The 13,924-nt window shown below is 41.6% G+C and overlaps 1 protein-coding gene and 1 pseudogene across 4 annotated transcripts in view; one reads left to right on the top strand and one right to left on the bottom strand.

Annotated features, from left to right (window-relative positions):
- Window positions 1–13,924, top strand: part of nf1a (neurofibromin 1a) — a 132,674-nt gene that overhangs the window by 75,043 nt on the left and 43,707 nt on the right. For all 4 annotated transcript variants that reach the window (XM_085371617.1, XM_085371616.1, XM_085371618.1 and 1 more), the window contains 2 exons: window positions 103–249; window positions 4,205–4,315. In XM_085371617.1, coding sequence (XP_085227743.1) covers window positions 103–249; window positions 4,205–4,315 — 258 coding nt within the window. The remainder of the gene's footprint in view (window positions 1–102; window positions 250–4,204; window positions 4,316–13,924) is intronic.
- On the bottom strand, window positions 11,487–12,819 carry LOC146618261 (uncharacterized; annotated as a pseudogene).

Here is a 13,924-nt window from a genome sequence, read left to right as displayed (position 1 = left end):
GTCAGAATTTTGTATTTCATTAAATTAGATTTTTTATTTTTATTTTTAATCATTACATTTTTATTTTTGATCATTAAATCATGAGTCACAATTTTATTTTAGGGACCACAAGGCTGTAGGTAGGCGACCTTTTGACAAGATGGCCACCTTGCTGGCTTACCTAGGACCGCCGGAACACAAACCTGTGGCTGACACTCACTGGTCTAGTCTCAATCTGACCAGCTCCAAGTTTGAGGAGTTTATGACCAGGTAAGATTGATAACAGCTTGTCAACATAATGGTTCTGACTCAATAAGCACTTTTTTCCCATTTATGGGTTGTAAGTCTGTCCATCTTTAGTTTTAGATGCATTAACACTTTATAGGAAGCTTTCATTGTATTCAATTTCAACTTTTATCTCAGTGCATCATGGGAAGCCCTAGCAGCCTAGGCCTTTTGCAACGCAAGTAAAGGAGGATTCAGGGCGACCTGATTAAGCCCTGTCTATTTGCTGTCAAAAAAGAAAGTTTTGAACCAAATCTAAAACGTAGAGGGGGTGTCTGTCTCCCAAATCCAAACTGAGAGCTAGATCCACAGAAGAGGGTCCTGAAAGGTGAAGGCTCTTCCCCCCCCCTTTCTGCTTTTAATACCCTTATAACTTCAAGTAAGCTGGCAGTCTAAGAGCAAAGGATATTCTTCATAAATGTAAAAAGAGACAAAAAATATTAATTAGAGGTTATCCAGGCCTTTAAGACAATCAGTCTGTGCTGTCTGGCTTCATGGGCAGGTAGGTAGAAGGTATGCTATGCTTTCTATTGATGTTGCCTAAGGGAAGCATGTAAATGTAAACAGAACTGGTCCTAGCACTGAACCCTGTGGACCTTAATAATTAACCTTAGTGTGTGAAGAGGGGTAGGGCTGTGCGATATGACCAAAATCTCATCGTCCCGATATAAGACCTCTATCGTCCCGATAACGATATAAATCACAAAAATTTAACATTTTCTGTAAATTCTGTGAATCTCGGGCAGCTCGACTTGCGGGAAGTGTTTCCAGCTGGGTGTCGTGTACCTGGAGTCAAGTATTTTAACCGATGCATGAAATTATGCATGTTTAGACACATGTTGTAACGGCCGCCGTTTTTGTTGTATTTATTACACGGCGTGCTGCAGGGAAAAGCCTGTTCTAACGTTTGAGTCTAAGGTCTATTTTTTAGCACCTGACGGCTCTTCTTTGCTTCTCATCCGTAAATACTCTGCATACTCTTTCGTGTGATTCAGTTTATTTTGAAAAGTCTCAACAGGATCTTGAGCTTTATTGTGAAAGGTTTATGTGGAAAATAAACAAGCTGACACGCGATGGTTTTACCGTCGTTGTTGCTAACGACAACGCATAAAAACAGGCGCTTGTCCGTCCGTAGTGTGGCTATATTAAATATAAGAGAAAGAGAAATGAATATAGCCACTACAGTGACCATCAAAACGATGAAAAAATATTGCCGTAAACAGTTTATTTTGCGACACCACGAAACAAACGATAGCATAAAATGAAACGATAGATTTTTTATATCGTCATCCGATATATATCGTTATATCGAACAGCCCTAAAGAGGGGTCCCTATTTAAATGAACAAGGTGAAGTCTATTAAATAGTTATGATTCAAATCACTGCAACACAGTATCTTTCATTCCTATAGCATGCTCTAATCACTGTAATTAAATACTACAGTCAACAGTGCAATGATCCACTAAGGCCGAGCAGAACATACACAGTCCCAATCAAATGTTTCAAACCACTTGAAAAATGCCAGAAAGTCATATTTTGCATGGTTGGAACCAAGAAGAGCTCCAACATCCAACAAGAAGAAATGAGAGTGAGAAAACGTTTTTTTGAACATGCAAGTTATTGAAAACAATGCTTAAACTGAAACGGGCTTTTTTACAGCCGATCAAAAAGGAACATTTCTCCAAGCGACGAACACGAAGGGTGTCTACTGTCTGGAACTGTTGTCCATTTTTGTAAACTTCCCTTGCCATCCATCCCCAAAGGTTCTCAATTGGATTTAGATCAGGGGAACACGCAGGATGGTCCAAAAGAGTGATGGTATTCTCCTGCAAGAAGTTCCTTGTCCTGCAGGCATTGTGTACTGTAGCGTTGTCATGTTGAAAATCCCAGTTGTTACCACACAGACGAGGGCCCTCAGTCATGAGGGATGCTCTCTGCAACATCTGGACATAGCCAGTGGCCATTCGCCCCCCCTGCACCTCCTGAAGCTCCATTGTTCCACTGAAGGAAAAAGCACCCCAGGCCATTATGGCGCCTCCTCCACTGTGGTGCACAGAAAACATCTCAGGTGGGATCTGCTTGTCATGCCAGTAATGTTGGAAACCACCAGGACCATCAAGGTTAAATTTTTTCACATCAGAGGATAAAACTTTCTTTCACCTTTCAGTGTTTAGTGCTCTCTTTCAGTCTCTGGCATTTAATGAGACAAGACCATTTAAGATCTTTAATGTTTTTGAAGCCATTCGGTCTAAGATGCCGTCTGATGATTATGAGGCTGCAGTCGGCACCAGTAATGGCCTTAATTTGGGTCGAGGATTGTCCAGTGTCTTGACAAACAGCCAATTGGATCCTCCAGCTCAGTGCTGGTAAGGGTTTCTTGGGTCTTCCACTTGATCTTTTTGTTCCTATAACCATCAGGATCATTTAAGAAATTCCAAATGACTGTCTGACTGCGTCCCGCCTCAGCAGCAATGGCACGCTGCGAGAGACCCTGCTTATGCAGTTCAAAAACCCGACCACGGTCCAAAAGGGAACGTTTTTTTGCCTTTGCCATCGTGACTACCTGACAGAAGATGACAATGAATTCACATTTTTGCATAGAGTTTGCCTCTTAAAGGCATGTGGTCCTAAATTTTTAATCAGTTATAAAACAGCCTGTTTCAATTTAAGCATTGTTTTCGATAAATTGCATGCTCCAAAAAATGTTTTGTCTCACTCCCATTTCTTCTTGTTGCATATTGAAGCTCTACTTGGAACCTTGTTAAGATCCAACCATGCAAAATATTATTTTATTTCAAGTGGTCTTAAACTTTTAATCAGGACTGTATATACTGAGGAGAGTGGGACAGCAGGTGGAGCAGAAGTAACAATATTATTAATGGTGTCAAATAACGCCATAGGATTACCTGTTCTATTTGTAACCAAGTGTGAGAAACAGTCAGCCCGTGCATCTCTAACTGAACTGTTGAAAGAAAAGATGAAAAGATCCTTTTGCTGAAGGGGATGAATACAAACCGAATTTTCCTTCACTAGTGCTCACCTTTTCCACAAGAACACTTTAAGAGGCGTATGGTGTTTATCTAATTTATCCAAGGTGACAACTTGGAAACAGGAGCTAATCATCTATGTGAATGTTAATATTTCCATCTGTAAGCAATCCTAAACAGCTTAATAGTGGAGAATAATAAATCACTAAACTTCTTTAAAAACAAGCCATTTGGGTTAGGTTGACGTCCACCTGCACAATAAAACAGATTCTTATTCCCGACTCCTGCATGCACCAAGGAGGGCAATGCTGCGGATGCCAAATAAGGATTCAGGCACAAAATATCAAAACAGGAGGATGAGGTATCTTGACCCATCAGATAGCATGGATAAAGGTGTTCATAAACTAAGGCAGACAGCATGCTGGAATCCAGGATAAAACCCGAGTTAAGGTAGCTGCTCTGTACTGTGTTAGCAAATGGCATTAAAGAAGATAACAGTGGAGGAATTATACCCTTAAGTTTAGTTACAGCGCTATCGGCTGTATTTAAAAGTATTCCCAACTGCTGTGTGATCCATTATTGTAAATTTTATTGTTGTTAGGAAATGATCGAAGGGTTTTCAATGAATACTTTTAAATGTTCGGTTTCCATGCCATATCTCAGAACTAGATGGAGAGTGTGGTTAACGTTGTTGTGGGTTCTTTTACATTTTGAGAGAAGCTAATTGAGTCTAATAATAGATTAAATGCTGTGTTGAGGCTGTCAAAATCATCCACAACAATTATTTTATTTGAACTGAGCACTAAGTCAGATAACAAGTCTGATAAACCTCTGAGTAAGGGCCAAGGGGACAATAGAGAAACAACAAATAAAACTGGTTTGTTATTTTACCAGTTGGGTTGTAACTTTATTTGCTTAATTTACTATCTTCAGCGCTTCTTTTTGTTCTACAGGCATCAAGTACATGAGAAGGAGGAATTCAAAGCCTTAAAGACCCTCAACATTTTCTACCAGGCAGGGACCTCAAAGATTGGAAATCCAGTGTTCTACTATGTCGCCCGCAGGTAGGACTTGGCTTTACTTATTTCTCAATTTAGTAAACTGACAAAATAATAGATAAGAGTGCATTTGTTGTTAGAGACTTTGGTTCATTTTAAATTGCTGTCAAGCAAACCTTGCATTTAAAATTTCCTTTGCCAAAAATGAAATGTGGAGGTTTCAAATTAGTCAGGACAGAGCTATTCTGTAAAGATATATTGTATCTGTCAGAATGTGTGCTGGCAAGTTGGATGAATTATTTCTAGATTAGCCACTAACCACACATCCTGTGTATGGTGTTAGTGTGTGATGTTTCCTGGATACCAGTATGCACCTATCAACAGTAGTTGAGACAGTATCTGCTTCAAACAGATTGGTTTTTGGTTTTTAAAAATAGGACCCTGTTGTGTCAGTTCTGTCTACGATTGGTGCCTGAGCATGCAATGTAAAAACCATTTTGTATCTGCTTATTTGAGTGTCCCAAAGCATTCACAGTATTGACATCCCAATCTTTATTATTATTGAGTGTGCCAGTACAATAGTACTGAGGCATTGTCTAAGGAGCTTGGGAAAAAAGGTTCTGGACTTCTCTAAGTAATTCTTGAAGACGTTTCACCTCTCATCCTAGAAGCTTATTCAGTTCTAAGTGCAATTGTTGGAGAGTCTCAGTATTGAGGCATTTCCGAAAGTTGATTCAGTTCATCTGGACGTAGCACTTTCAGTGGGAGAAATGTTTCGTCATTCATCCAAGTGACTTCTTCAGTCTCAGCTGACTGCAGGTTTCCCCACCCTTATGAACATACATTTGCATGATGAATGAAACTAGCACCACTGGCGAACAATGGGCTGACAGGTCAGTTTCTTGATCATTAATATGCAAATTGTCATGACCATTGATCAGCAACCACCTATCAAAGGCCATTGGTCAACTGCTATTGATCACTGAGGAATGACCATTGATCAATGGTTATGAGTACCATTCAGAGAGAGTGGGAAGTGGCTGCAGTTCTTCTAAGATTTTGAGATTTTCATCAGTAATGGCGGACATTTAAAAGTTGATGTGCAGCATAAACCTTACCAAGCCTTCCTAATTTTTTGGAATCTCCTTATCTGGATGATTGAGCATGCATCAAGAAATACTGTATATTATTTGTCTGATTTATTATTCTGATTATTATTATTTAGTGTGCCAATGCAATAGCATCCAAGAATTATTATTATTATTATTTTATGGTTGGATATTATTATTATTTGTCAGATTTATTATTCTAGTTATTATGAGTGTTTATTTTTGTCTTTCTAAGTGTCTAACTTTGCAATAACATACAATAATATACAGTATGGTTAACAACACATTAATTTTACAATATCCAACAACTTTATTAGATGGTAAATGGCCTGTATTTATATAGCGCTTTACTAGTCCCTAAGGACCCCAAAGCGCTTTACATATCCAGTCATCCACCCATTCACACACACATTCACACACTGGTGATGGCAAGCTACATTGTAGCCACAGCCACCCTGGGGCGCACTGACAGAGGCGAGATGCAGCTGTTTTCACTTTACAGGAACAAGAGTAATATGGGTACCACAAACAGATGTCTCAATTTAAAAATCTCTGCCACATTATTATATACGCTTGTTTTCACACTACAGCAAGAACCTATGTGTAATGATATTACAGTCATTTTACATACAGTCGAAGGACATATGCACATATCAAAAACACATCAATTTTAAAATGTCTGCCACTTTTTTTTAGTAAATCTGTTTTCACTGAGTGAAGTGATTTCCAACTTTTTAGTGCCACCAGCAGCAAAGAAATACCTGACCGTTCTCTCAAAGCAAATGCTTTGATTTTTCTCTGAGCTACTTGTTATTGATCTGCATACACTGCATGTAGCTCTCTTCACGACAACACAGACACAGGTCGGTTCTTTGAAACGGGCGTTTATTACTTGGGCCTTCTCTCCTCAGCTTCACCATCACCAGTACGCCGATACGCCATTACGCCAATACGCCAATACGCCGTGAGAACTGGTCACGAGCGAACAGTACAAACAATTAGCAACTTTACAGTACACATATTAAGTCCAAACACAAATAAAAAACATTTCTCAAATGACAAATACCTCGTTGGCTGCTTGTCCTGAAAAGAGGTCCTTAAGTCCTTGTATTGCCCTTTCTTTTAGTAAACTTTTAGCTTAAATCGCTTCATGAAAGACATCTGCTCCCTCGCAGTCCATGAAAAGTCTCGTGTGCTCTCGTTAAGGGTATTCTCACGAGACACTAGCTCTCACCTTACACATGTACATTTCAAATAAAGACATTTCAACGCAAACTATATATATTCATGAAATTATGTAACTTAACATTTTAACAGTATTTACACTCCCACCAAAATCACTCATTGACTTAAAATGAGAGATTTTCCTCAATGAAAATTATAAGGAAGTGATGTGTGAGTGTACATTTAAGTGTAGGTCATTTAGCTTTACGTGTGTTTTAGGTGGCCTCAAGTAATGTAACTACTTTGTGAACAGGCCTCTCAAGGAAAACTGATTTAGTGATTGGTTTTCCCTTATCAAAAGTAGTGTCACTGAGCAGAAGCTTTAGCTTTCGCACCTTGCCATCTGCGCTGGGCAGGGCTTCCACAACCCTTGCAAGCTTCCACTGGTTTCTTGGTGCACTGTCATCCTTTAATATTACAATGTCATCTGGTTGCAAGTTTCGTGACAGCTTCTGCCATTTCTGTCGTTGTTGGAGGTTTAGCAGGTATTCTCGTTTCCATCGTTGCCAAAATTCATTGGCCAAAAACTGCACTCTTCTCCACCTTTTGTGCAGATAGAGATCTTCTTTGCAGAATTGTCCAGGGGGTGGCAGAATTACAGATGATTTCATGGTTAGAATGTGGTTGGGAGTGAGGGGTTCCGGACCAGTAGGATCGTGAAGATGCTCGACACTTAGTGGCCTGCTGTTGATTATGGTCATTGTTTCATACAGAAACGTTCTTAGAGTTGTGGTGTCAAGTCTGCTGGCGGACTTGTCGAGCATAGCTATCAGGATGCTTCGGATTGTTCGAATCTGGCGTTCCCAAACTCCTCCCATATGACTAGCTGATGGGACATTCAGCACAAATTCACAACCAAGCGCCCTTGTACGGTCTTGATCCATTCCTTCAAGCAATTCAGAAAGCTCCTTTCTAGCACCAACAAAGTTTGTGCCTCTATCACATCTTAGCTGGCGCACGGGTCCTCGAATAGCTATGAATGATCGAAGTGCATTCATGAATGCGTCTGTTGTCAAATCGTCAAGGGTTTCTATGTGAACTGCTCTAGAACATAGGCAGGTGAATAACAATCCGTATCGTTTCAACTCTCTCCTTCCTTCCTTCACAATAAAGGGGCCAAAACAATCAAGCCCACAATAAGTAAAGGGGGGAGATGTCTCAATTCTCTCTCCTGGTAGATTTGCCATTTGTTGAACCTCAGTTGTTCTTCTGTATCGTCTACATTTTACACACTTGTAAATGTGTGAGGAGACCACACTTCCACATCCTAGGACCCATATTCCGCTTGCGCGCAACTCGTTCATGGTCATGCCCCTTCCTTGATGGTGTATAAGCTCATGATGATGTTTGACCAGCAGAGCTGACACATGAGATTTTTTCGGAAGAATCGCAGGATGCTTTACATCATGGTGTAAGGCTGACTGAGACAGCCGTCCTCCCACCCTAAGAACATTGGTTTCGTCCAGGAAAGCATTCAGCTGGCGTAGCCTGTTGTGCCTGCTCAAAGTGTGTTCCTTCTTGCCTCTTATTTTCTTTATGTCTTCAGCGAAAGCGTCTTCTTGTACGAGTTTGATGATGAAGATCTCTGCTTCTCTTCGTTCTTCAAGATTAGTCGACTCATTAGTTCTCGACTGAAATCCCTTAAACTCTCTGACAAATCTCTTGAGCCTGGCAATGGCTCTCACCACTCTGGACCAGTCAGAAAATTTAGTTAAACGGTTTACCATTGGATTCTGTTCTCTTGCTTTAACTGCATGAACATGTGCTCTCCGAAGTTCAGGATCAGTAGCCTCAACTTCTCCCACCATTCCCACTTCATGTGGGAGATTTTGCTGCCAAAGGAAGTTGGGTCCTTTCAGCCAGCTAGATTCTTTCATTTGAACTGCAGTCAATCCTCTTGAGGCTCCATCAGCTGGGTTGTTTTCAGAGTTGACATGTCGCCATTGTTCAGGTTTTGTGCTAGATCTTATTCGCTGGATGCGGTTGGCCACGAATGTTTGGAACCTTTTAGCATCATTGTTCACATAGCCAAGGACCACCTTTGAGTCAGTCCAGTAATACTCTTGCACATTTTCAATCTCCAGCTCGCCTCTAATGATATCACCAATGCGGACTGAGGTCACAGCTGAAGATAACTCAAGCCTTGGGATGGTTGTTAGTTTGGTAGGGGCTACTCTTGCTTTCCCCAAGACAAGTGAACAACTTATCTGTCCTGTTTCACTCACCGCTCTAAGGTATGAGCATGCACCATACCCTTTGAAGCTTGCATCAGAAAAGTTGTGAAGCTCATATAGTGAGACTTCACCAAAGTTTGATGGAAGGTAGCTTCTTGGAATCTTTAGAACTGCCAAATGAGGCAGATCTTTGAGCCATGACTCCCATTGTGGCTGGATGTGCTCGGGGAGAGGTTCGTCCCAGCTTACCTTGTCTCTACACAGTGTTTGAAGAATCTGTTTGCCGATAAGTAGGAATGGAGCCACGAAACCTAGTGGATCATAGACTGAGGCAACAGTTGAGAGAACGCCTCTCCTTGTCAGTGGGTTTTCTTTTACCACCACCCTGAACTGAAATTCATCCGCCTCAACACACCACTGAACTCCAAGTGCTCGCTCGATATGAAGTTCTCCTAGAGCCATGTTTAGATCTTTGGTCTGAACACATTCTTGTGGTGGAATTGTTGCAATCACACTCTCATCGTTGGATACAAACTTATGTAGCCGTAGATTTCCTGTTTTGCACAGAGCTCTTGATTCCTTTACCAGGCGTATAGCTTCAGCAGTCGACCTTACACTTGTCAGGCCATCATCTACATAGAAGCTTCTTTGGATGAACTTAATGGCTTCTTTGCTGAACTTGCCTTGGCCTTGTGAAGCTAGGTATTTCAGTCCAAAGTTGGAGCAACCGGGGGATGAAGCTGCCCCAAAGAGGTGTACCTTCATCCTGTACACTGAGGGTTCAGAATCCAAATCACCTCCATCCCACCAGAGGAACCTGAGATAATCTTGATGTTCCCTTGCAACGTGGAACTGGTGAAACATTTTTTCGATGTCGCACATTATGGCTATAGGACCCTTTCTAAATCGACACAACACACCAACTAATGTGTTAGTCAGGTCTGGACCTGTCAAGAGATGGTCATTTAGAGAGGTTTCTTGGTAGCGTGCCGAACAATCGAAAACCACACGGATCTTCCCGGGCTTGTGGGGATGGTAGACACCATGGTGCGGTATGTACCATGCTGGCTGGTTGTCTAATTCAGACTGTGGCACCTTCTCAGCATCTCTTCTACTTATGATTTCATTCATGAAATTGACATAGTCCGTGTAATATTGTTCATTTCTCCTCAGTCGACGCTCTAATGAGCTGAGCCTGTGAACTGCACACTGTTTATTGTCTGGAAGATTAGGTTTGTCTGTCTTGAAAGGAAGCGGAAGTTCATAGTGGCCATCTTCCTTCTGTCTTATTCCAGCTTTCACTTTAGACAGAAAGAGGAGGTCCTCCTGAGAAACTGGATTATCATCTGTTGAGTGATCTGTGAAATCTGATTCAAAAGTCTTAATTATGTCAAGTGGGTTGATCTCTTTGACTTGAGTCCTGCACGCAAAGTGCACTTCCTTCTTTAGCTGAACTGATGGATGCACAGTTGGTGTCACTTGTCGTACTATGATTCTATGACTGAATCCTATTGGATCGCTGTTGTCGCTTGCTGAATGTGAGCAACCAACAATGCTCCAGCCCAGATCAGTCCGCTGCGCATATGGATGATTTTCGTCACCAGACAGGATCTCTCTTGGGAGGAGGGCTCGTTGACAGTTGTAGCCTATAAGAAGGCCTACTTCGCAATCCAACTGTGGTGGAATCTTTTCTGACAGTTGCTCTAGATGTGGCCATTTTAGAGCTGTTTCAGAGGTAGGAATGTGCAGCCTGTTTACTGGAATAAATTCTCTTGTGAAAACAGGTGGTAGTGGAATCCTTTTCTCTGAGTTGTATCCTCTCACTTGTAGACCTGTCATTTTCTGACATGGAATAACTGTCGACTTGGCAGACATTGTGGACAGTCGCAGACTGACATTCTCTCTGTTTGTGTTCAGGCCTTGAGCTACTTCATCTAGTATGAAGGTGGTATCACTCTGTGTGTCTAAGAGTGCATAAACTAGCAGTTCTTGATCTGGCTGCTTAATAGATGACACCCAGACTGGCAAGATAGAAGATGTTCGTGTGCTTAGACCCTCTTGAATAACTCTGTTGGAAGTGGCTGTTGCGGTCCTTTCTGTGGTGTCTGCCTTGTCCTTTGAAATTTCACTTGCATTTAGGTGGATTGGCCTTTGACGTTCCTTGAACTTATCGTCATGCAAACATGTTGGGTGTCTCTTTTGGCATTTCTCACACGTGCTTTTGTTATCACATTTTCTTGAGTGATGACCGGTCTTCAAACATCCAAAGCAAAGCTTCTCTGTGTGTACAAACTTAACACGATCCTGAACTGTCTTTTCTGTGAAACTTCGGCATTTGTCTAGGATGTGTCCTGTCCTTTTGCAGAAAACACATGATGTAATACTGCTCTGTGTTGTAGTTGTGGTCAGAGTCTTTGCTTGAACTATTTGGCTTCGTAGATGCCTTGGTTTCTCGCTTTCAACACTCTTAAGTGCTTGTATTGAGGAAATTGGATCGCAAGCAAGATCTGCTTCCTTTGATAGGAAGTCAACAAACACCTTGAATGGTGGGTACTCAGCTTTCACTTGTCTGACTTCCATCACTTTGCGATTCCAGCTGGAAACCAACCAATCTGGCAATTTCAGCAGAATCCTCTGACTCTCAACGCAGTCATTCAAGACCTCCAGCATCTTGACATGAGACATGGCAGCCTCACAGCTCTTGAGAAAGTCTGCAAATTCTCTTAGGTTCTAAGGATGCTTGCGAGCTATCTTTGGCCATGCATGCAGCTTGTCTCTGAGTGACTTCCCAATTAGGAATGGGTCTCCGAAACGTTTCTCTAAAAGCTTCCAGGCTGAGTCATATGCTGCTTCTGTGCCCAATAGAAGAAATCCTTCCACGGCCTTCTTTGCTGTGCCACCTAAGTACTTTCTTAGGTAATACAGTTTTTCATTCTTTGGGATGTTCTTCCTTTCTATTAATGTTTCAAAGGACAGTTGCCAGTCTTTGAACTTCAAGGGATCTCCTGTAAACACTCCAGGCTCTGGTGTTGGGAGCCGGTTTGCACTCATAGCTTCTACTAGTGCATTGACCAGATCTAAGCTATTCTGCTCTTGAGGCCTCAACACTGAGGCTGGAGGAGACTGAGGTAGCTGTTGTGGACAAGGAGCTTGACTTGTGACTGCTAGGGATTGAGGAATAAATGGGGGACTTGATGCATTGAGAGAATGGGTTGTGACTGGAAGTACTGTGGAGTCAGCGACTCTAAGCTCTGGCAGTACTTCACTACCATACAACAAATCAGTTGCTTCTATGTTTTCTTCAGCTTCATCATAGACCCTCACTCGAGCTCTAGCAGCATTTAGCTTCTTTACTTCTTCTAGGCGTGCAAGTTTTCTACGTTTATCTTGGATTGCTTGCTGTCTGGCTAGGTTCTCAGCCTCTAACATTTGAAGTTCTGTTTCTTCCCTTTCTTGCTCCTCCAACACTGCCAAGACTTCCTGAGTTGCAGCAGCTTCAGCTACAGCCTCTATTCTTTTGACAGAGTGGCTGCTAGAGTGGGTAGAACTACATCCTTGACGAGACAGTGGTCTAGAAACAGAACCTGTTGAGCCTAGAACAGATCCAGCATCAGGCCAAGACTCTTCATCTTTATCTGCTTCATGACCTTTAAGCTGTCTCTCTGCTCTTTGAATAATAAATTCTGAGAATGACATGCATGTATCAACCCTGCGCCGCAGGTCTGGTTCAGGGGTTTGCGCTTGACGCAGCTCCTCATAAACCACCTTTACATCAGAACAGGTGCTTTTGATGTTCTCAATAAGCTCAGTTAGAAGCATCACCACTTAATAACTCTTTGCCTATTCGTGCATGACACCTCCACTTCTCATAGATGATTTTGTATTTGCGTTGAATGTGCTTCAGTCTCTCATCTTGGTATGCTCTTCCCCTTTCTGTTAGGGTACGCGCCCTCTCACTTCTTCGAAGCCCCTCTAGTTCTGCTGCAGATTCAGTGACAGTAGCTTCAGCTTGAGCGGATTGTTCAGCATCTTTATGGCAGGTCTCTCTGCTTATGTTAGACATGTTGAGATTATAGCAGTGTGATTGTGCAGCTATTAAACTTCAACTAGATTTCTTCTGGACTATGTGTAAGTGAAAGTTGCAATAAACTTAATTTGAATTAAGGTTCATAAATGTATGTATGAGTCTTCCAACACACTGTTGACTTCAATACTGAACTTAAGTTTCAAACAGACAAGAACAACAAAAATCACCTTATCACAAATATACAATAACAGTGTAAATGTACTTAGAAATACCTTAAATCCTTATCATTTACATTACTAAAGGTTTTCAAGTTTTCACATCAGTATAGTACCCCTTTAAAATTCACATAAGGTGCCCTTTAAACTCAGCAAATTTTGTATAACTCAAAATTACTCATAACCTGTGAGCTTGTTAAATATTTACTTGTTTGTTCTATAAACCTTGTGATGTACAACAACTATAAATGCAAACACATTGGATTAATCTCTACATTAAGCAAGCAAGAATAACAGATGAGTCCCTTAGTTGCAATTTTCACATTTAACCACTTCTCACACCACCTTAACTTCACTTTTGTGGTAGAGCTTCTCCTGATCTTAAACGTGAAAATTAGCGCTTTAACTCAGTCTAACCACCGTTGCTTGTTAATGCTGTGCCGATATGCGTTATGCACTCTGCTTATCTGACGTGATGCACCGGATCCGCGTCGTTTCGTCATCCGCGGCGATCCTGTCCTCTCCTACCCGTGTTGAGCAGGCGAGTTCTCACTGTAGCTCTCTTCACGACAACACAGACACAGGTCGGTTCTTTGAAACGGGCGTTTATTACTTGGGCCTTCTCTCCTCAGCTTCACCATCACCAGTACGCCGATACGCCATTACGCCAATACGCCGTGAGAACTGGTCACGAGCGAACAGTACAAACAATTAGCAACTTTACAGTACACATATTAAGTCAAAAACACAAATAAAAAACATTTCTCAAATGACAAATACCTCGTTGGCTGCTTGTCCTGAAAAGAGGTCCTTAAGTCCTTGTATTGCCCTTTCTTTTAGTAAACTTTTAGCTTAAATCGCTTCATGAGAGACATCTGCTCCCTCGCAGTCCATGAAAAGTCTCGTGTGCTCTCGTTAAGGGTATT

The sequence above is a fragment of the Diplotaxodon limnothrissa genome, linkage group LG14 (assembly GCF_057381915.1).
Source record: "Diplotaxodon limnothrissa isolate DT_005_m linkage group LG14, D_limnothrissa_male_GT1.1, whole genome shotgun sequence".
Taxonomy (NCBI): domain Eukaryota; kingdom Metazoa; phylum Chordata; class Actinopteri; order Cichliformes; family Cichlidae; genus Diplotaxodon; species Diplotaxodon limnothrissa.
Note: the sequence above shows the minus strand (reverse complement) of the source record. Positions and strands in the feature narration are given on the sequence as shown.